The 22,833-nt window shown below is 34.7% G+C and overlaps 4 protein-coding genes across 8 annotated transcripts; 2 read left to right on the top strand and 2 right to left on the bottom strand.

Moving 5' to 3' along the window:
- Window positions 1-210: 210 nt before the first annotated feature.
- On the bottom strand, window positions 211-968 carry LOC114726306 (zinc finger protein HD1-like). The gene is made up of 3 exons (XM_028912887.1): window positions 729-968; window positions 486-626; window positions 211-318 (listed from the first exon to the last, which is right to left on the bottom strand). Exons 1-3 carry the CDS (start codon window positions 966-968, stop codon window positions 211-213), a joined length of 489 nt encoding a protein of 162 aa, XP_028768720.1.
- Window positions 969-6,831: 5,863 nt separating this feature from the next.
- Window positions 6,832-13,595, bottom strand: LOC114726302 (cyclin-T1-5). Of its 5 annotated transcripts, XR_003738495.1 has the most exons (9): window positions 13,403-13,595; window positions 11,899-12,210; window positions 11,428-11,509; window positions 9,890-10,024; window positions 9,293-9,468; window positions 9,064-9,215; window positions 7,637-8,736; window positions 7,495-7,550; window positions 6,832-7,141 (listed from the first exon to the last, which is right to left on the bottom strand). XR_003738495.1 is itself a non-coding variant. In XM_028912883.1 (8 exons), exons 2-7 carry the CDS (start codon window positions 12,123-12,125, stop codon window positions 7,658-7,660), a joined length of 1,851 nt encoding a protein of 616 aa, XP_028768716.1. In that variant the 5' UTR covers window positions 12,126-12,210; window positions 13,403-13,595; the 3' UTR covers window positions 6,832-7,556; window positions 7,637-7,657. The 5 variants fall into 5 exon arrangements, 3 of the variants coding, with proteins under 3 accessions (XP_028768716.1, XP_028768717.1, XP_028768715.1); XR_003738494.1 differs by having other exon boundaries at window positions 7,495-8,736; XM_028912883.1 differs by having other exon boundaries at window positions 6,832-7,556.
- Window positions 13,596-16,162: 2,567 nt separating this feature from the next.
- On the top strand, window positions 16,163-18,539 carry LOC114726303 (protein unc-45 homolog A-like). Its single transcript, XM_028912885.1, has 3 exons — window positions 16,163-16,496; window positions 17,500-17,688; window positions 18,075-18,539. The coding sequence occupies exons 1-3, from the start codon at window positions 16,284-16,286 to the stop codon at window positions 18,522-18,524; spliced, it is 852 nt and encodes a 283-aa protein (XP_028768718.1). The 5' UTR covers window positions 16,163-16,283; the 3' UTR covers window positions 18,525-18,539.
- Window positions 18,540-20,994: 2,455 nt separating this feature from the next.
- LOC114726305 (uncharacterized) lies at window positions 20,995-21,698 on the top strand. The gene has a single exon (XM_028912886.1). It carries the CDS (start codon window positions 21,072-21,074, stop codon window positions 21,693-21,695), a length of 624 nt encoding a protein of 207 aa, XP_028768719.1. The 5' UTR covers window positions 20,995-21,071; the 3' UTR covers window positions 21,696-21,698.
- Window positions 21,699-22,833: the final 1,135 nt, after the last annotated feature.

Genomic DNA, 22,833 nt, shown 5'->3' with positions numbered 1-22,833 from the left:
TGTTCTGGGTGAAAGAATTCCAGACGGAAAGAAAAAGATGAAAAGAAGCCAAATTAATTGATATAAAAATGTTGTAATCATGTATGATTCTTATTCTATTTCAATTATAAGTTTAGTAATCCATATTAACAGTGTAATGAAATTTATTTATATGTATGTACCTGGAACTGGATAGAATCACCACCATACGAGTCGTATTGTTGCAGATTCTCAATATTCTTTTTTCATTGTCATTTCATCCTCACAAAGCTCATTGTTTCTTGCAAATCTTCCTCTGACTCTGACTCTGCGATCAGCTAGGGTTTTCCGACAAGCATACTGTATGTATATAATATGTGGAATTTTGTATCAGTCAAATGTATGAAATCAAATTCCTATGTTCATAGAGAAAGGAAAAACAAAAGCAATTGAATAAATTCTAATTCTAAGTACTTTATATTCCCTTTGACTTAGAGATAGAAAAAGTTAATTAAAAGAGAGATCACCTTGATTGTCTTGTTGAAGTTCCTTTGGTTTCTTTTCCTCAAATATCGCAGAATTCTTTCCTTTCTTTCTTCTTCCGAATACCTTCCCACCTTAATGTTCTCTTGATCAACTCCTAGCACTTGATTATTCCCTTGAATTCCCTGTATTAAAACATTAATTAATCCTCAGTTTCAAACATAATTACCAATATATTTCATGATCTCAATTAACTATATATATATTTATATATATCAAGCATATACCCAGTTTTCTCTTGAAGCTTTAGGACAAGAAAGAGGCTTGACGTCCTCCACGAAGCCACAACTTTCATCTGCAAAGTCACTAATATATGGTTGCTGGTATAATAATCCGCCGCTGAAGCTCTGAAACCCTTCATTATTGTTAATGCCATAGAAGCTGTGGTGGCTTTGGACTTCCGGCATGCAGCTGGCGGCACGGTGGTCCGAAGGAAAAGCCGGAGACCATGCGTCGGAATAACGCATGGACGGCGCGACGACACCACATGATCATGATGACGATGATGATGATCAAGAGCATAGGTACCAAAACTATTATCAAGCCATGGAACCAAGCCATATCTCTGATCACCCCACATTGTATTATCTTCCATAACTGAACAATTCATTCCATTCATCAGTGAATTGTTAGTGGTGAAGGCGGTGAAATCACTGGGAAGCGTCTGGTTTGAATAGAACTGAGGCATGGAAGCCATTGAAAGAGGAAGATATATAGACAGCTAGAGAGAGAGAGATTGAGAGATTTGGTTTTTTATGTGTATGTGTATGTGTGTTTTGGTTTGGTGGGTGTGTGAGTAATATATACATATATATAGACAGATAGATATGGAAATAGGGGAATATAGGTGAATGTGTTAGTGGGGTAAGGCTGAGGCAAGTTGTTGAGGCAAGTGGGGGTATGTCAAAAATAGCTTATTAGGCGGCTTGGATACATGACTAAACAGAATTTTGGTACATTCTTAAGTGTTTGCATATTATTGGTTTTCACAAGTAAAATAGTACTTTGGTTAGTTTCTTCTAATTTCATTAAAATTTTAAATTAATTTCACTTTTCAAATAAATAATTCCAACTAAAATGTAAAATAAGTGGCACTATTCTTAACTCATCTAAATTTGCAACTAATCAATGTTATTTTTTCTGCAATAATTACATTTTACTTTTTTTAATATAGTAACTTACTAAATTTTTAGGTCTCTTTTTTAATAAATATAAATATAAAATTTATAAAAACTGTATCATTCATCGTAAGTATGCCATGCATGAATTGTTAATCTTCTCTACTCTTTTAATTTTCTTCACTTCTTTATATTTTAATGAGCTTTTACATGTTAAAAGGATAATTATAAATCTAAAAGAAACTTGTAGATTATTATCTTGTATATTAAAAGGCAAAGTCCAGTCAACAATTTTTTTTAAAAAATAAATGTTATATTTATCAAACTAGAGACAATTAAAAAGATGTTTACTTAAATTTAAAGTCAATCATATCACAGCACAGGGCCAATACCCAATATAATTACTTAGGCCAAACAAAAAATCACATAATATTTCGAATTTGATGGTTATTTTTCCACAAACTAGTCAAATGTTTTTCCCTATTTATGCCGCCTTGCGGTAAACGCGTAAACAAGGTAAGGAAGGCAACTAAATTTAGTTGTGATATTTTTGTTTGCAACTTTTCAATATAAAATACGTAGTTAATAACATCATTATTTTAATTTACCCTATATCTACCGAATTATTAAGTTGAATTATGATCACTTTTTATTCTAGACCACTTCTAATTTAAAGTATAATTAGGTGTTCTAATATGTGCGACTTTCAAACAATGTTTCAACTGTTTAAAGACTAAAAGAACTTGATTATATTCTTGAGTACTTTACATTGGAGGATATTAAGAATTTAAAAGAAAAACTAAACCTCATAGTTAGATATGATTTTTTTTTCTTTCGTTTGTAATTACATGTGCAAAATACACGTAGAGAGACAGAATTATGTGTGTTCGTGTATTGTGAATGGAAATAAGATGAAAAAGAATAAGAATTTTTACAGGTAGAATAAAGTAAAGTAATTGAGAAACTGGGCAAATTAGAGCCAACAAGGGAAAGAGAAATGAATAATTAAGAAACATAGAAAGAAAAGCAGAGGAGAGAAAAAAGGAGAAAGTAGAATAGAAAGAGGGGGTCATGTGCATAATACTGTGTTGAAGACTTTAAAGGCTTAAAGTTGGCCACATGGTACTATTACAAAAGACGCATCCTATGGTAATAGACTCAGAATCTACCACATGGGTTTGTTACATTTCTTGTAAACAAATCAAGTACCCCACATCTCCCCCTCCACCCAAATTTTTTTTCCTTTTTTTTCGGATAATCAAATCTCTCCCCTATTTTGAAGAAAATTCTTCTTTTATTTTTTAAACAACAGTTAAAAGAAAAATTATTTCTATGCACACAAATTGTGGCAAGAATAATGTAGAAAGCGTAATAGGTATTCCCTCTGGTCCTAAATACAATACACATTTTGCAGTGTATTTTTACACTACAAAATAAGTTTTATATTTAGGACCGGATGAGTAACATTTTTGTAAATAAAATGCGATAGATTGTTGACTTTCCTTACCGCTTATTATTACAATGAGTGTCAAAACAACTTTTTTTTTTATACCAGTTAGCAACAACTGATGTAAAAAGATAAATTTCTTTCAACTAAGTTCCTGTCTATATGAAAGATTAAGGGCTTAGATTCAAACTCATAACCACTTATTTAAGGAACTTCTTTTTCAATGATATAGCTCTACATGTCATTAGAAAAACTAAGTATGTGTATTAATAGGTTTCACATGTAAATAAAATTTATTAGTATGCTTGTTTTTCTCTAAAACTTTATGGTATGCACCAAATCAGTTATCAAGAATTGCATTATTCGAGGGAATCCAGATGGGACTTGCATAACATTTTAGTCGAAACACAAGTACATTGACTTGATGTTTGTTGAAAACCTACCCCTTGGCGACGATAACAGTGGTATATATATGGAACTTATTAGTTCTTACGTAGGCCAAAGTGACACCCCTTTGATTGGATGGACACTTAATTTTATACCACGACAGCACATATATTCCTTTGATTTGATTTCATGTCGAAGAAGCAGCTTCTCTTGTTTCATGTGTTCAATTCTCAAATTAATATCATCCTCACGTTAATTACAGTGTCTTCTCTTGTCCTTTCACAAGATAATTTCTTTTTACTAATAGTAATACATACCTGGATTAACAAATAAGTTGTTTGCTAGAATGGTAAGCTGTCTCGTTCCCGTAAGGAGGAGAATACAAGTTTGAATACTAGGAAGTGCACTTATTTGGAGAGCCGAAAACCCTTTGCAGTTTAAGTTTTGAAAGAGGAAACATTTGATCAAATAAATAAAAAATACATACCTGGATTATGCTAATTCTTCTGATGATCTTAAATATAAAACAGTCTAACTAATTCATGCATGTTGAGAGTAGTTAGTTAATTATAATAAAAATGAGAAAATGAAGGATAAAATGGGAAGAAGATTAGTTAATATCACATATATTGTCCTGCATTTTGGATCAAATAATGCTTCTAAAAGTTGTCGTGCACATTTAGATCAGAGGAAGTATATTAGAAGGATTTGGACTTGATTTTTATATCTACATATCTCACTTTATTCCGTTGCCACCTACACTAAACTCTGTTCTTATTATAAGCTAAACTACTTGTACATCATTCCAGCTAACAATTTCAATTAAGCCTATCTAATAATTCATGTGAATTTAATTAGGTGCGTGATTTTCTGCAACCCACCGACTGATATTTCAAGCTTAGAATATCATATACATCCCCTATGAAAAGGACATTTGAGTTTTAATCCTCAGGAGCAAAAAAACTTCATGAAAGGCCTTGAAAAATTGAGTAATAGAAAAAGAAAGAGTCAAGTGTTATAGCCTCTTTATATTTCAGATAAAAAGAGAGTTTTACATAGACTTCGTCGTATTTATAACAAATAATATCACAATTACATAAACATAGAGCGTGATGTAATTTATGATATATAAGCATTTAGGATTTGATAGATAGATTGGTTATGCAAGAGAATAAAAAGGAAGAGGGATGATAGATATACTTATATATGTGCTGGTTATTGGGAACAATGTTACTGTAGATCAGATATGGTAATATAAAAAGAGGAATAGGGTTCAAATTCAGTGGCAGTGTGGCACGATCGATGTTTTGTTAAGTGAGAAATTAAATTAAAATTAAGATTCCCGGCTTCCTTACCTCACTTGGTATCACGGAAAGGTAGCTTCTTCATCAAAATTCATCTTTTTTCAAGGCCTATTTGCCACATACAGCATCCATCCATTTATATAACTCTCATACATTTCAAACACTTATCTTCTCTTCAGTACGGAGTATCTGGTACCCTCTCCTTCTCCCTCTCCCTCTCCCTCCCTCTCTCCCCCCTTCCCCACTTGTTTGATTCTCTCTAAACTCAATAATTTATTATTGCTCCGCCTTATGCAACACACCAACGTTTTTCTTATTTTCCCTCTCTCCATTTCTGTAAGAAGCTATCCTCTATATATCTCGTCAAATCTATAACAAGGTGAGACTATTCATAAGTCACAAGCAATAGTACTTAACTCAAATTTTGTGAAATACTTGAGAAAATGTGTTTATATCCATGTTAAGGCAACCCATAATCTTTCATATCATATGCAATATATATGGGAGTCTGTCTGGTTTTGCTAATATACTGGTTATCTTACATGACCTCTAAAAAATATTTCTAAAATAAATCATTATTGGGATTCTTACAAACTTTGTTAAAATCTTGTCGGATAAATGGAGTGTTAGAAACATTGATGCGTATGGAGAAAATGATTGTGACTTAATTGCTAGTTTTTGTGTATGGAGCAAATCTAGTTTAGAGAAATATATCTTTACCTAAACTTCATCTAATAGAGGATACTCCTAATGTCTCACTAAATTACAAAGACCTCTCTTGAATTTTCTTAAAATTTTACAGGCGTTACTTTTATTTTTAAAAGAATTTATGAATATTTTAAAAAAGAAAATGAAAATCTATATATTCTAACTTTATGTGAACGGTTTCCTTTATATATATATATAAGTAAAATGAATGAGGAAACGACAAATAATTAAGAGGAGGGTACAAGGCTGAATTCTGTTGTTGAAAAAAGGAGTAATTAATTGGGAACAAAAGTGCATTGATATGATAAGATCTAATTATTTTTTTCTGACCTTTTTGACCGAATCATCAGAAGGGACAGATTCTATGTTTGGATGCCTTAATTTTCATGAAAGGCCATCTTATGCTCTGATTGATGATGAATACGGAGCCTCATAGGCTTGTTTTCAGGACTAAATCAAAATTATAAAAGCACAATCTTTTACTTGCTTTGAAACCAAGCAACTTTTCCTCTTTACAAACTGATGATTTCTTTTAACAAAAGGAGTATACATAATACCCAAAAAAATTTAAGAAAAATTGAAACTTTAATGCGTAAATCCTTGGAAATGACTTGTTCCATTGGTTGAGGTACACGTTTGTGTTTCACACCTGCTTTTTGGATGTTTGAAGCCAACAAGGTCATGTTGGTGTCAATGGTGGGTGTTTGAAGGGAAGTGAATCTGAGGCTGATTTTGGAAGCATAAGATCACCAGTCCCACTTTTTCATGTTTTCCAATACTAAAAAGATTGTTCTGTTCCCTTAGTAGTTAGTACACACTCTTTTCCCACAAGATGTGTCATGCACACTCCCACTTTTTTATCTGTAGGATCAAATTTCTCCATGCAATTCAAGTCCGGCATGAGACCTTTGTCTGGACGCTAATATCACTCACACACACTGCTTTTTGTTGTTCTCACTTCTCATTCTTTTGACTGAGACTATTTAGATCAGGAACAAAAGCTTCAATTGTACTTTTACTGTGTGCTTCGCATTTGCCATGCTCTATAAGTGTTCCACTATTTTTTTTTTGTGTGTGTCATACAGCGTTGTTTTACAAGTGTTCAGCATGATTGGCACGATACGGAGTTCTAATGAGTGATTGCAAGTCAAATTCTTCTGTAAATCGTAATACTTTCATTATCTTGGGAGATCGGAGATCAGAGACAGTGGAGGCAGGAATAGACAATCAAGAATCGAAACTGTGCACGTTAGAGTCATTTTATCCTTTGGCACTGATTTCAGAAGTGAAACTTGAGCCAAAAGATTTTCAGGAGACAGACTTGCTTTGTTACGATTCTGGACTCATTGAGATTAAATCGAAGAAATTTGAAATTTTTCATAGGGCTTGGGAACTTCAATATAATACTTAGCAAAAATGTAGCACTGGGTAACTGTGTCCCTACAGCAATTTCTGCGACCCCGGTTGCATTTAAGCGTTCATGAACATTTTACATCAATTCCAGAATCGTACAATGGCATTAAGAAAAATCCATAAGAAAGATGGATGTTCAAATCTCACTACTTGGAAAGCTGTAAATCATTTATTTCACTAGCTTCATCACGGAGGTTCAACAATGGTCCCAGTTTGAAATAAATATCCAGTTTAGGATCACCGGATAATTCATCCTCTGCAACCTAACCACAATGGGAAATTGCTTAGATCATGAATAATATTCATCCATGAGATTAGAATTAGTACAGCACCAGAAAAGCTCTTTCCATCTTCTAATCACTCGATTTGATTTATATCAGAATGCCTATAATCTCGGAGGGGCAATCAGAATAAACATGGATAATGATATGTGAAAAATGGACGTTCCATTGCATGTCCATCTTCAATCCAGATATACCTCGCTTCATATAATACCGTTTATCCTATAAGCCCATTAAATATTTTGGCCAAACTAAAGCCCATTAATTGAAGGGGGCAAAAATTAATACAAATGTTGGTCCAACCCACCAAGTTGAAGAAGGGATACCAGAGTTACCTTCAATCTAGAGATTTCTTAGACCAGGGGAATAAACATCAACTCAGGGTCTGCATCTGCATCAGAACAGAATTGAGAGCTTTCCAAGATCTTTGCTAAGGTATACATCCAGATATATTTCAAAATTACAAGTGACACATACCCCGCATCTGCAGACACATTATCAAACATGGTTCTCTTGTATGTGCCTTTTGCCATCCCTCTCGGTATGACCCAGCCGGCCGACTTTGTTTCGGTCATCCATATAATCAAAACGATTATGATGATGAGAACCATGGCCATAATTGTGCCATTGTCTCCCCTCCACAACTCTATCGGGTGAGCTCACTGCTTTTCTCTTGCGGCTGTTTGACTTGGGTGAATGAAGTCCTGGGCCAATGTCATCAAGTGCCGACAACTCCCCTTCTTCCACATTACTTAGATCAGATTGGTATGATGACAGCCCCTTCATACCATGATGATGCTCGTCATCATTATCGTGATGCCTTCCATGCTGCATGGTCTCATGATCTGATTTATCAGATGACTTAGACCAGCTTTGCCTCCTATCCTGCTTGTTCTTCTCATTCTGGGAAGCCAGTTCAATCCCATCTTCCAGTTCTCTTTCGATGAGATCATCATCATCCATGAATTCTGTTTTTTTAGTTACCTGACTAGATGCTTTCCTCCGTTTCTCTAGTGCAGCTTTTACCTTGTCTCTATCAATTTTCTTCATGGCCTCCTGAGGTGGCCGGCCAGATGTACCATCTCTGTGATCTAGGTTTCTGCTTGTATGTTTATCTTTAAATTCACCAGATTCCTTCATTTCACTTCTCCCAGCATTGCTTTCTTGCTCTTCACCATAACCAGAACGGGATTTGTCTGCAGGTTCCTGCGAGTTTTCCCTATAGACAGGATGTTCCCATTCAGGATGCTGATTGTGTTTAGCTTCATCTTCAGCCCTATGTTTCATTTCTGAGCTTCCATAATCACCACCTCTATTGTGGTTGGACAAAGGGCGCCCAACATGATTAGTAGCAGATGACTCAGGAAGCGCCTTAGAAGCTGCAGATTTTGAGGTTTCAATTTTTGAACTCATGGGACCAGTCTGGGAATTGCTGTTTGTGGTAGCAGTCTCATCATTGCTGGTTGGACCTTTTGCAGGTGGCCGGTTAGTAGCCCCACTGCCTGCAGCTCCTTCAGCATCATTGGATGGTGGCAGTCGGTTTTGTTCATAAAGCTCCAACATTTGATTACTAACTTCTGCAGAAAGTGAATTGCGAAAGTACACAATAGGGTATTTCAAGATAATAAGGAAGTAAGCGATTGAGTACGATATGTGCTATTAGATTGGTTCCACCTGCTTAAACTGATCTTGCTACATTTGTGTTTCTTGGTAAACTTAGGAATCTCAATTAACAAGACGATTCTTACTCAAACACCATTCCACACATAGAAGAGGAAGAGAAACGTGGAAGATCAAGGGTAGAGGTAACAGAGAAAGAGAAATGAAAAATATAGATACACTTTCCATTTTCTTATATCCCTAAATACTGGCAGAAAAATCAAAACAATAAAAAGGATACCAACCCTCCAATTGGCGTGGGGTGACATCAAACTCTTGCCACCAAACCTTCTCACCATCTGATGGAAGCTTCACCTTGAGGAACTTGGCAGCAAGGAATATGGCTCCAGCTGCAATGTGATGGGGCATAAATTGCAAACACAGAGATGTCCGAAGTCTGCACATCAGATCCTAATTTCAGGAAGGGACAAAGAAAGGCAATTGAGCATAACAAAAATGCTGTTATCTCCATACCCATCATTCACAAAATTCCAGGCAACTTGTGCAAGGGCGTTTTGAGCAACTTTGAATTTCTTTATTGCTTCAACAAGTGGTTTGTAAGGATGGTGCACATTAAGATCAAAACCAAGGGTTGCAAGAACAACCCTCTCTCCTAGTAAGATTAATTCCTTCTGCTGTTCATATACCTCCTGCAACATAGTCGCAAGAAATAGAAGTGGTGTGAGAAAAGATCATACTATAAAAACCACACAGGGAACAAAATTGAAAATCCAAATTTTCAAAGAAATGATAAAAATGTTAAAAAGACAAATATGAAGCAAGTAAAGATTTGATTCAGCCCGGCAAACAAAATTCAGATATAAATTAAAAGACAAAATTGTTGCATTCAGTTTCATTCTCAAAGCAGGAACTAATCTAATCTATTACAGAAAGTAAAAATGAAATTTTAACCACTTAGATAGGTAGAAGATAATAGCTCAGATTAAAAAAATACAAAGAACTGAAACACACAAACAAAAAAACATGTCATAAACAGGCAGTTCAGTGATTGTAGCACCTAGCAGAGATTTCTTCAGATAAAATCAAAGGAGCAAGAGACATAAAATGAACCTTTTGTTTGATTCTCTGAACCGCTGCAGGATCCTTCTTATGTACAATTTCATATGAAACAAGAATTACATCCTTTAGAGGTCGAGGAGTTTCCTCAACCTTCCCAGCAAGAAACATGCATACTGTTGCAATAGTCTGCAAAAAGCAAAACAGGTTTACACAACTAATTAACTAGTATCACCTATCCAATGTAATATTTTATAGTTGCACAAAGCAATAAAAAAAGAAAGAAAAATATTCTGCACTGTATATTGTGCAAAGTGTAGCAATCATATTTGTGAACACAGAAAAAGATTATCAAAGACTATGGACATAATATAACTGGCAGGATACAAGATTGAACCCGATCAAGCATAGGATGATTCTAAAAAACGCATCCAAAGCCTAAAAAGCAGGGTGATGGCCAGTATAAAACATTCCTTAAAATGCAATTTATGACGTAGAATTATAAACGAATAAAAAGTTATCCAACAGACGAACTACTTGGTCAACAATCACAAGACATGCATGTAACTGGAAAAAAAATCCTCAGTAGTATGATTTGGCCGGTTTAAAAAGTGAAAATTTATAATCCCTTATTGCAAAGCAATCAGCATAAAGCTTCCTCTTTTTGTGGCCAGATTTGGGGTTTCTTCGCACTTATGACAGATGCACAACTCTGATGTTTTTGGGAGGCCCTGAAGACTTAAATAATTGGTAGTTCAATGTGATGACAGCACAAGTATGAAGAATCAAACAGATTTATTACAACTTTCCATTCCATCCCACGTATGGGAAGATATTGCTAAAGATACGGGAACAGGCTCACCTACAGCACCAAGCCTAGATACTCTGTAATGTCGCACTAAATGACTGAGTTCTCTAACATTCTTGCCCTCAAACACCCCTTTTTCACCTTGTCTACAATTTTCTCACTGGTTGCTACTATTTTTCCTTCAGATGCTGCTATTCTTCCATCCTATCATTAGCTCTTTTAAGTACTAGGAAAGATTCACCTAATGGGTTATCCATAATAATGGGTATTCACGTAAAACTATAAGCCCACAAAGTGGTGAATCTATCATTAACTGTAAGACGTATTTCTGGCCAAAAGACTATTTATAACCGGTCCATGCATTCCAAGAGTAATCATTAGACGTATATATTAAGAAGATCAACAGATAAGATAGAAAATGAACAGAGGAGGATAGCACGAAAATATAGAGATAATTCAGCATGTTTCTTTCAACTGTCTTAACAAATCCTTCAAACATCTGGCGAACAATTGATTTGACATAGAAGACTATAGAACTACCATTTCACCTATATAGATACCAAACCATTAAATATTGCATTATTCAGACACATAATAAAGAGTCGATTAGTTATAATGAACCAGAGCCCTAAAAATAGAAAATTCCAAGTGCATACATCCATAATTCAGATAAGGGATGAACCTATGATATCACAAGATCCAATAAAGATGTTTACTACAAGAAAAAGAGAGCTATTATCTCACAATGGCAATATGAACCTTAGGAAACAGAAAACAGACTCACCCTCCTATCATTCTTTGCATGGGATTGACGAAGGAAGAATCTGTGACAAAAAATAATTGCTGTGGCAATGGTTACCTGAGGTCTGTGTCACAAAAAAAAAAAAAAAAATAATAATAATAATAAAATAAAATCAAAAACCAAAAACCAAAATCAACTTCATGATATGTTAAGTTATCCATCTTCAGTGCCATTTAACAGTACTTTCAATACAAGTAGCCAAAAAAATATAAATTTTCATAGATATTCAGTGATAAACTATATGGTTATACAGACAAAGCATCACTAGCACAACCTTGCCTTTGGAAAGTACCACCAAACAAAGAATCGAATTTAGCTGACCAAGGAAAATAAAATCCATAATAAATGTTAAACTAGTATAACAAGTGCAAATTACAGTTGAAATAGAGCTTTAACATTACCAAAAGAGAAAAACAGGCAAACAGAAAGCTGTCTGAATAACAGTGAACTCACACTTTAAGTCTCATGCCTAAATCTTGCAGAAAAGTACAATATGACTTGCGCAAGTAAGTTTCTTTCTTCAAATCTATGCCATCTTTCTTAGATGGTGAATTTTCTTCAATCTCCTTCCTAGCAAAGTACCAACGAGAACCATCCTCTTGCTTCTCTGGAGTGTGTCTTTGAGAACTCCCTTGATAAGTTCCATGATGAGAGACATCTCCAGAGAGCACTCCAGCCATGGTGTTGACAGATGACTATAGTTGTTCAGATTGTGTATATGATATCACAATGCAACGGCCAAGACTGTAAGGTACAGTTTCTTCCCTGCCCATTAACTATACGAATGAGGAAACAAGCATACACAATAAAAGAATGCTAGCAAAATATCCTTAAATTTTTCCTCCAACAGAAAATAAGACATACTTAACCGATTTCAAAATTTTCTTAATAAAAATATCCTCATATGTGACCAGTTCTTTTCTCAACCAAAAAAAAAAACACGCGACCAGTTCTTGGGCAACCAATTGAGGTATAAAAGAAAGGTATACCCCCTTAAATATGCTCCTAACTAAGCCTTATCCACACAAATGCTCATTAAATCTCCGCATCCAATGTTATGAACAAACATTATGCTATATATAAAAGTTTGAGATACGTTGTGAACAGATATTAAAGCAGCAGCATCCTCTCAATCAAAGAACCAAGGCACCGTGCCTCTATATGCCACGACTAAAGCAATCTATAATCACTAAATTAAACTCCAGTATGCACCTAGAGCTAACACATAACTAGCACAGCAATACAGAACAGAATAAGTTAGTTGAAGTTTGGTAACTTGCTTCACAAATGGCATTCATCACTCTCTCGATTATTACACAACAAGACCAGCAAGGAAGGGGGATTTTTTTTTTTTTTCCCTCTTTACCACATAATCTCTTCTTTTATTGAGTAGAAAGGTCTGTTATGTCATAATGAACATAGAATGCAATCACATGACAACTGAAAGGTTAAGAATTTGTTATAAACGCTTGTTGAGAGTCAAGATCTCATCCTTGCATATCAAACTGTATTCTAGACACTTCTTTGCTTATATTAGACATTGAAGAAACACATAATTACTAAGATACATCATATTATGCCTAGTCTCAGTTTACGCTCTTCCATATGGCCAATTAATAGCTACATGAAAAAAGAAGGCAGTCAGGCAATCGACAAACCACGAGTCGCAACCAAAAACAAGGCATTCACCATAAAGCACTATTTGTTCATATAGAATTAGAATGTGAGAGCAACTTCGGAAAGCTCCCGATTTCATGTTAAGTTCATTACAAGAAAACGACAGTCCAGACATCAAGATCGTCTTGCAACCCCAGAACCCTAATCCCATCATTGGGCCCAGTCAACCGATAGCCGGTGTCAGCGACATTAATTTTTTCTAATAAATACCCCAACTATATAAGAAAAACTAAAATTTTCAGCACTCACAAGGATAATGGCACGAATCTAAAAAACTTACTTTCCAGTGAGGAAGAAGAGTTCGACAAGCTTCGATACAGTTAAATCTACAAGCAAAAAACAAAACACAAAAATTATGAGCCTCCCTGCACCCGCGTTGCTCTTATTGGGTAAGAACTGATGAATATGAAGATGATGAAGACGAAGGAAGAGAAGGGAAGATTATTTCTATCAGAGTTTTAGGGTTCTTCAGTGTGGAGAGGGGCAAAACAAAGGGCGACCCAAAAAAGAAGACACAGAAATAGCCTACGCCGTACAGCCCCGCCGGGACCCACCAAACACCCGATATTTCTTCTTCCGGTTTTTTAAGTTTTTTGTTTTCCACTTTTGTAAGAAAATTTTGACTCTTTATTGCAAAAACGCATGGATTTCGCCTTTTGCAGGATCCTTGGCAGGTAAATTTGCATGATTGTATGCATTTAAGGAGAGAATTTTGTAAGATATAGAAATTAAACAAATAGAAAGCAAAGTGAGATATGTAATTTTATAGTAGTTTTTAATTTTATTAATCCAACACATTATTTTAGATAATTTTAAATCCATTGAAATAAAATGTAATGAATAAAATCTTAATGAAGTTATCATGTGATATTTACTAATGACATTTTGATTATTCTTAAAAAGATACTTAAAATGAATATTTCTCAAAAAAAAAAGTTTGAAATTACTAAATCATTTTATAACAATACTTTAACAGGTTTTGATAACATTAAACATATAAATAACAACATATTTTTGTAAAAATTTTATTTAGAATTTAGTCACTTTAAATTTTTTTATAGAATTCTTCCCATTTAAAATAGTATTAAATATTAATAAATTCCAATAAAACAACTTTGAGCAATTATTTTACCAGAGAAAGGTTAGGGTTAGAAAATATACCTCTTGTTTTGCTCCTTTTTTTAAAACGGAGTTCAAATTTTTATGGGTCAAACAACAATCTTCTATTCTTTATCTTGTTTAGGTCAATTGTTGTGTTGAGTTACTCAAAGTTGTCTTAACATTTCTACATTCTTAAATCACATGAATATTGTCACATGTAAGAAAAATTTACCCAGTAATCTTTTTCTCCACTGTAATCAGAGTAACACTTTAGAAAAGGCATATTCATGCATTGTTTCAATCGTCCTCGATTGTATAATAATTTATGAATAATACTATAATTTTTATGTGGAAAAAAAATAAGTTTTTATGAGATAAAATTACCAACAACAAAAAAGGGTTCACTTTATAGCTTTAAAAAGTCTTATTAATTTTCATTCAGTTAACATTGTAACACGGTTATTAGAGATGATATGTCAATGGTGATGTCCTCGATTACCTTGTCCAATCATCTTATTGTTCAAGAAAACTGGCTTTTTAAAAATTAAGAAAAATATTTGGCCAAAAAAAAGAAGAAAAAATATATTAAATAGAGATGGATTTCGTTGGCCAAAAATAGATTAATTGTCATTTTAATTTACATTTATCCCATTTCAAAATATTTTTTTAGCTGTAGCTTGTTTCAAGATAAATACCATTCAATAATTTTATTGAAACACTAATGATTTTTATAACATTTTACTATTTACAATGATAGAAAGATTCTTGAACATAATTCATTAATATACGAATATTTTTCTTTTAATTCTTAATATATTTTGGCCATATTTAAGTGGGGTCACTTTGAGTGGGTTATAAACAATAAGCATAAAACTTTTCTTATATACTTATTACACCATATTCCATAAAAAAGCTGCTTCTAAGGGTGTGTTTGGTTGGAGGGGAGGGGAGGGAAAATGAGCCCCTCCCCTCATTTGGTTAAAAATTTTGGAGGGGAGGAGAGCTAAAATGTCCCCTCCCCTCCCCTCCCCCCATTTTGGCTCCCCTCCAAATTGGGGGGTTTTTGGAGGGGAGCCAAAATTTGGACATTATGCTCTTATGGCTTTTTTAATATTCCACTTTACCCATAAAATATATTATTATAATATTTATTTCGAATAAAAAATATATTATCCTAAATAAAAAAAAAAGATATATATACATTATTATAATAAAAAAGATATTATAAAAATATTTAAAATAAAAATATTTAAATAAAAAATTATAATATATAAATTTATATTTTTTTATAAATATATATTATTAAATATATTTTAAAGCTGGAAACAAGATAGCCTAAGAAAATAAAATTCATTTTCTTATAGCATATAAAATTTGTTAATTGATTATTTTAAAATATATATTATATAATGAGAATAAAAAATTACTATGCAATTTTTATACACATATTCATGATAAGACTGAATTTTATTAAATTATATAATTTAAATTAAGATGTAAATTAATTTATATAATATATCAATAAAAAACATAAACTAATATGTAAGGTAAAATGGTAAATTGATTATTATTATCCCTCCCCTCCCTTCCTTGAACCAAATAAGGGATCATTAAATGCCCTCCCCTTCTTTTTAATCAAACCAAAAAAGGGAGGATGAATGAAACTCCCCTCCCTTCCTTTCCCCTCAAACCAAACAGCCCAAGTGAGAATTTCAAACCTATGAATCAAATTCGGTAAAAAAAAAATACAAAATTATTTTTAACGGTGAATTTGCAGGAATTCTTCTTGTCATGCGAAGAATGTTGTCCAAGTTTTAGAAACCAAACTAACAAAAAGAAAGAAGATTTCTTATCCTTCCTTGAAAGAAAATGCAAAAATTATTCAGCAAATACAGCAAATGCGCGTGTCGGAGGAAGAGTTGATATGCGCCCATATATAATTGCGCCTTATTTCGATCGCTCTAGCTGTCTTTCTCTGTTCTGCCATTTTGAGCTGAGCAGCGAACTACCCGAAGTTCAAATTTCTGAAAAGTTTGAATTTTGTGGTTTAGAGTTCTTCTATGGTTATGGTCGACGCTGGATCGACGATCGTCATGGCCACTTCGCCGTTGAAAAAGATCGAACACGCCCACCAGCTGTACCGCGATGGACGGTATGGCGACGCGCTAGGTTTCTACACGGAGGCTATTGGGATGGCTAAGACTAAGGCTCAAAAGATCGCTTTGCATAGCAATAGAGCTGCCTGTTATCTGAAGCTTCACGATTTCAAGAAGGTTCGATTTTTTTTCCCCTTTTATGGATAAATCTACTGATAACGCTGGTGACGTTATTACTCGTTGATGAATGCTTCAAGTCAGGGTGCTAATTTTTTCTGGCTGTATTTTCAATTGAGTTGGATATGTAGATGAAGTTAGAGTTTTTAGATAAATGACGATTAAAATTGAATCGTCTCTATTATATTTCTTTCTAGTTCTGATAATGGCAAGAATGAAAACCATGTTTGGGGAAACATTTTTAGTGCTGTGAAGTTTATTTTCTTTGTCATATTTTTTACTATGTGGAAAATGGGCAGCAACGGGCTTTAGTTTGTACAGCTTGTTCTGATGCTTGAGGGTGAGGATAACTGTTCAATTGGGAGAAAACCATCTTCAAAATTTAGAAAATTATCAGTGGTAGTTTCTGGTTGGATATCTGCTTGCGCTCAGTCTCTTGTATCTTGCCAATCCAGATTCGAGAATAGCTACTCCCCTCCCCCTCTTCCTTGGAAAGCTATAAGGTCCAAGTTTAAGGAGGTATTGAAGCTGCTAGAGGAAGATGGAAAACATAATAGCGCGCACAGAGGAAATCTTATTTGGATTGACCGATAATCATGCTTGTACTTTGTTGAAGGCGTAAAATCAGTATTAAATCCATGTACCAAACAAGGCCTGTAGATACAAATTTCCTCCACAATTGAACTATGAATGAGAAAAGAAATGAATGTATTGGCTTCTTCTCTAGATATCTGTCTAAAGATGTATAATTTGCAACAGATGTTTTCAAAGCCTAGCTGCTTTATTAATGCCAAATCATTAGTCTTATCATTCCTAGAGTTGGATATCAAACTTTAGTTTCCTCGTGTTATAGATATTTTAAAAACATTGGTTTAGAATTAAACTTTGCTATCACTTCCATGTTTGTCACTGTCCTTATTTGTCTAACTGCAAGCTTTTGCTGTATGATCTACACTCTTCTTTTTTCATGGGGTGTAATTAACTGTTGGTGCTGCCATCTCAGGCTGCAGAAGAATGTACCTCAGTGCTTGAGCTAGATCACAAGCACAGTGGAGCTTTGATGCTGCGGGCTCAAACATTAGTCACCCTTAAGGAGTACCATTCAGCACTTTTTGATGTCAATCGACTGTTAGAGTTGGATCCATCCTCAGAGGTGTATCAAAATCTTCAAGCTCGCTTAAGGACGCAATTGGTAGGGCCTTATTTTTCCCTCCACCTTTTTATCATTGCAGTTAAATGCATTGCTCGGTAACTTGCTATTCAAGAGTTTTGACTTTTGACAGCTAAGTTCTGTATTAGTAAACCTGCTATGAATTCCCTATGAAATAAATTATAATCTAGTTTTATTAAAAATTATAGGTCTTGTGAGAACTCAAGCTTGTTTGATTGTTTTACTCCTTTGGATACTTTCGGATTGCACTGAACTTTTAGGTTGATAGGTAACAAAGTTCAAAACACAGCTAACTGTGGAGATTTTCCTATTACCAAGTAAATTTGGCCTGGAATGTAGTTTGTAATTGGAATACTTTCTCAGCTACGAGTAAGAAATTGTTTACTTTTTCTTCTGCTCAAGGAAAGTCACTTGCTCCAATACCAGAGTCAGAAGAGGAGTTTGAAGAACAGGGATATGAAGAAGAGGTGACAGTAAAAGAAAACAATAAATGGGAAAAATCCCAAGAGAATGATGTTGGGAGAGATCATAAAGATGAGCTTGCCAAGGCTACTATTAATACTGAAATAGACGAGAAGTCATCATCTGAACAAGGAATAGACCAAAACTCTGAGCCAAAAACTTCCACACCAGAGACGATTGCCAAAGCACCACAGGAGGAACCAGCGGAGCAACATTCCAAAGCATGGCAATCGATTCCAAAACCGAAAGGGCATTCAACTTTAAACTATGCACGATGGGACAGTGTTGAAGACGATTCTAGTGAAGATGACGACGACGATGATGAAGATGAAGAAGAATCTCAACCCCAGTACCGATTTCGTGTAAGAACCATAGGTGTACGATCGGTAAAGTGAGAATAGCCTAAGACTGTTCCGGTCCAATTGTGTACAGAATGAAGTCTTGTGGACCGAATGGGTTGTTGACGTTGCTCATGGGTTCTGTCATGGAGAACTTTGAATCCTGGGAAGTACTGGCTTTGCATGGTCAGATGAGTTACCTGACTCTGAAATTCTCATACCCTTCATGATCTGATGTGATACAAATTAAGTCAGTTCATATATAGGATCAAGTATAAAGAGTGTTTCAACAGTTGAGACTTGAGACCTATACTGCATGGGCATGGAGGTGATAAATTTTCCTGTTGCTGTGGTTCAACCGTTGTAATTAGTTTTTTTTAAAAAAAAAAAATTTCCTTCAATGTTCTAGTTGTAATCATCGTGGTGTTTCTGGGCTGGAGAGCTATTGATTTTGGTTTGCGAAGGTGGCAGTTGCAAGTTTGTAATAAAATCTCAGAAACTATCGTTGGTAGTTTGTGTGTATTAGCAAATAAATGAGCCATTACCTGATTGCATGCCTGAGAAACTCGAAAGTTGTATATATCAAGGACAGAAAAGACGATCATCGATCAACCAGAGGATTGGAAAATGCGTCAATATTTAAAACAGCAGCTTCGCTGCTTCAGGTTTAAACAAAATAAACTAGTTACGACATAGTTTCATCTAAACTACAGAAAGAGGGTGAAATTTAAAATGAAATTTAAGGTTAATATAATTTTTGTTTTCTCAATTTAATCTTTTTTTTTTGTTCAATATAATCTCTAGTTCTTTAAGTTTTCAAATCATAAGTTTTGGCCTTTCAAGTTTTTTTTATTTAAAATATCGGTTTCTATAATTTAATAAAGACTTGGATTATTTTACTTAAAGGCAACCCTCAAGAGTGATTCTAAGAAGTAATTTTTCGTAAAAAGAGGTAAACTCATCCACATATTTACTTCATAAACCGTAAAAACATTTTTGAAACCATGGTTTGATTTCCATCCAACCACTCTCTTAACTTGAGGATCTAAAACCAAAATAAGAATGAATTTGAGAGACAAAAACTTATATTAATCCTAGATTGTGAACAAAAGATACATGTATTATTGAATTTTTTTCAATGGGACCCTCAATATTTTTTTTTCGATCTTTGATTTATTTATCGCATCTTTTACCTATTCTCTTCATTAATTATGGCATGTTTGGGGAAAAAATTACATGTTTTCCGTATTTATTGTTTTAAATTGATTTTAACTAATTTCTTGATAAACATAAATAAATAAAATTTATCTTATATTTTGAATAAAATAGAGTAATAAAAGAGGGAAAGTAATGAATATAGTGAGAAATGATACATCTAACAACACTACCTCTTTTCAGGAGTGTTTGGCAACCCTCAGAAGTGCTTCTCAGAAGCACTTTTCTGCAAAATAAGGCAAACTCCTCCACATATTTACTTCGTAAACCGTAAAAACATTTCTGAAACTATAGTTTGGTTTCTATCCAAACACCCCCTTCTACAGCATAACCAACTGAAGGAGTGGTTTTACAAAAATACTACCGTTGGATTTTTTTATTTTTTATTTTTTATTTTTCGGGGGCTTTGGGGCATTAGAAAGTGGCCAGCAGCTTGAAATATGTCTTTTTGGCGTCATACGTTACGGATCAGAGAAAAAGGGGTGAAACTCATTAAATTCCCCAAGGAGCGTCCATATACTAAGTAATAATGCAAAAGGAGGGACTTGGATTCTCTCCACTATCTTCCTATCCTCTTCCCCTCTACTACCTTTCTCTTTTCTTCACAACCATTGGATCAAAATTTCAATGGTCCAGATTTAACATCTTATAAAATAATGTTATTAAAAAATAAATAAATAAATTTAAACTGTTAAAATCTGGTCTGAACATTTTATAATTGTAATAAAAAAAATTTAAAAAATATTGCTCTATAATAACAGTTGTAGTTATGAACTGTTCAGATTAGATTTTAACAGTTTAAATTTATTTATCTATTTTTATCATAATATTTATTTTTTATAAAATGTTATAAAATATTAAATCTGGATCATTGGAGTTTTGATCCAATGGTTGTGAAGAGAAAAGGAGGGTGGTGGAGGGGAAGAGGATGGAAAGGGTAGTGGAGAGAATCCAGTTCCCAAAAGGAGAGAGGGAAAAGTATAACAACTAAAAAGAGGATTCTTGCATAAAAAAGAATCATCCTTTGAAAAAAAATAAAAAATCATCTCAGTGCTGTTGACTGTTGAGGAGTGAGAACCACTTAAAACTAGAACTTTCCTTTTTCATGTATAAGCAACTTGAGAATAATACTTTTAAAAGTGTTTGAAAATTAATTTCTCTTGATTATTAACAATAATCACCGTCACTAGCCGTTAGAACTCAGCCGTCCAAGGCCAAGGGCGTAATCGAGGGGGCAATCCTGGAAATTCGTTCCCAATATGACCGTTACGAGATTCGAAAAAAGGGACCGTTTAAAGGAGCCACAGCCCTTGTTCCTTCTACTTCTGTTCTTCTTCGATTCACTAACATACTACTCATTTCCTCTGCGTCTCTCACTTTTCTCTCTGAATGGCTGAATCCGATCCCCAGAGCACAAGATCTTCAATCATGGAATGGAAGCACCTACACCCACTTCACCAAATCGCAGAAACCCCAACGCACAGGCTTCTACTTAAACAATGGCTCAAGGAGGAAGACCTCATCCTCCATCGAATCGCACTCAAAGAGACCCAAATCGACTCTGTTCGCAAAGAAATGACGATGCTCTACATCTTCTTCTTCCTGTTCCACTCCACATCTCTCATGCTCCTCTTCAACACCGCGTCTTCATCCAAACCCCACATGGAAAAGGCCTGTCACAGATCGTGGATCCCATCTGTGTGCTCTCTGTTATTCTCTCTGGGGCTAATCTGGGCGGTGAGGTACAAGAGCGACGTGGAGTCGCACATGGAGAAGCTTCTGGAGAGAGAGAAGGAGGACAGGAGCTTGTTGGGAAAGTGTGTGGAGGAGCTGAAGAAGAAGGGTATGGAGTTTGATTTGCTGAAAGAGGTTGATGCTTTGAGGAGGGCCAAGAGCTTGAGGGTGGAAGCTAAGGAGGTCCGGAAATGGTCTTCCAGGGACTTCGTGTCTCTGTTTTTCTTCACTCTGTCTTGCTTGTGTCTTGTAGTCACAAGAGTTATTTTGTGTAGTTAGTATGCTTTGGTTGATCGATTCATATCTTCTGAAACTTATATGGGCAAGGAAGGTCGGTGCAGAATGTTCTATTCTGCGTTTTTTTTTTTTTTTTTTTTGGGTTGCAATGTGAAAGATAGTAGAAGTGGGACTATGAAATAAATTGGATCTAATATTCAAAGTCCGGTGTATATCATGTTTGTGTTGTTTACTACCTTCTTCCTGTTTGGAAGCTGGATTTGTTTGATTGAGATTTAGATTCGTAGTCCAAAGCAGCAGATCATGTTTCTGGCGAGCGATTTGTACAGAGCTTTTCAAGTAGATCAGATTTGCAGAGCTAATTAATTTCAAACGAAAGTACCATATCTCTGGCATATAAAGAGCCAGACTGATTTGCTGATACGGAGGAATTAAGTTACTTATTCATGACAAATTAATGTTTTCTCTAAGATATCTATATTAATTATTTCAGATTTGCAGAGCTAATTAATTTCAAACGAAAGTACCATATCTCTGGCATATAAAGAGCCAGACTGATTTGCTGATACGGAGGAATTAAGTTACTTATTCATGACAAATTAATGTTTTCTCTAAGATATCTATATTAATTATTTCAAGTAAAATTATTTCTTGGGTTAATACAAATTTTGGTCCCTCAAATTTGGACCCAATTTGGTATTGGTCCCTGAAATTTAAAACGTGTGGTATTGGTCCCTGAAATTATGTCCGTTTCAGACCGTTAGTCCCTGGTATCTTGGCACCGTTAAATTTTGCTGACGTGGCGTTAACACCGTTAACTAATGAGTTGGCATATAGGTGGCATATGACCTGGACGTGGTATTGGTCCCTCAAATTTGAGGCCATTTTGGTATTAGTCCCTGAAATTTAAAATAGATGGTATTGGTCCCTCAAATTATATCTGTTTCTGGCTGTTGGTTCTTGATAGCTTTACGCCGTCAAATTTGTCTGAGTTGGCTCTAACTTTGTTAACCTATAATACGGCATTTGACTTGGCAACTAAAACTTGATGATGTGGCATGAGCAATGAAAGGTTATGGTCGAAGAGAATCTATGTAATCTGGGATTCACTTTTGTCAAAACACAGAGCTTCTGCTCCTATATTAGTGTGGAGGAAATGCAGTGCATTCTCAGCTAAACC

This window comes from Neltuma alba, unplaced genomic scaffold (genome assembly GCF_004799145.2).
Source record: "Neltuma alba isolate B1F8T4 unplaced genomic scaffold, ASM479914v2 tig00012363_pilon, whole genome shotgun sequence".
NCBI classification, from domain to species: Eukaryota; Viridiplantae; Streptophyta; class Magnoliopsida; order Fabales; family Fabaceae; genus Neltuma; species Neltuma alba.
Note: the sequence above shows the minus strand (reverse complement) of the source record. Positions and strands in the feature narration are given on the sequence as shown.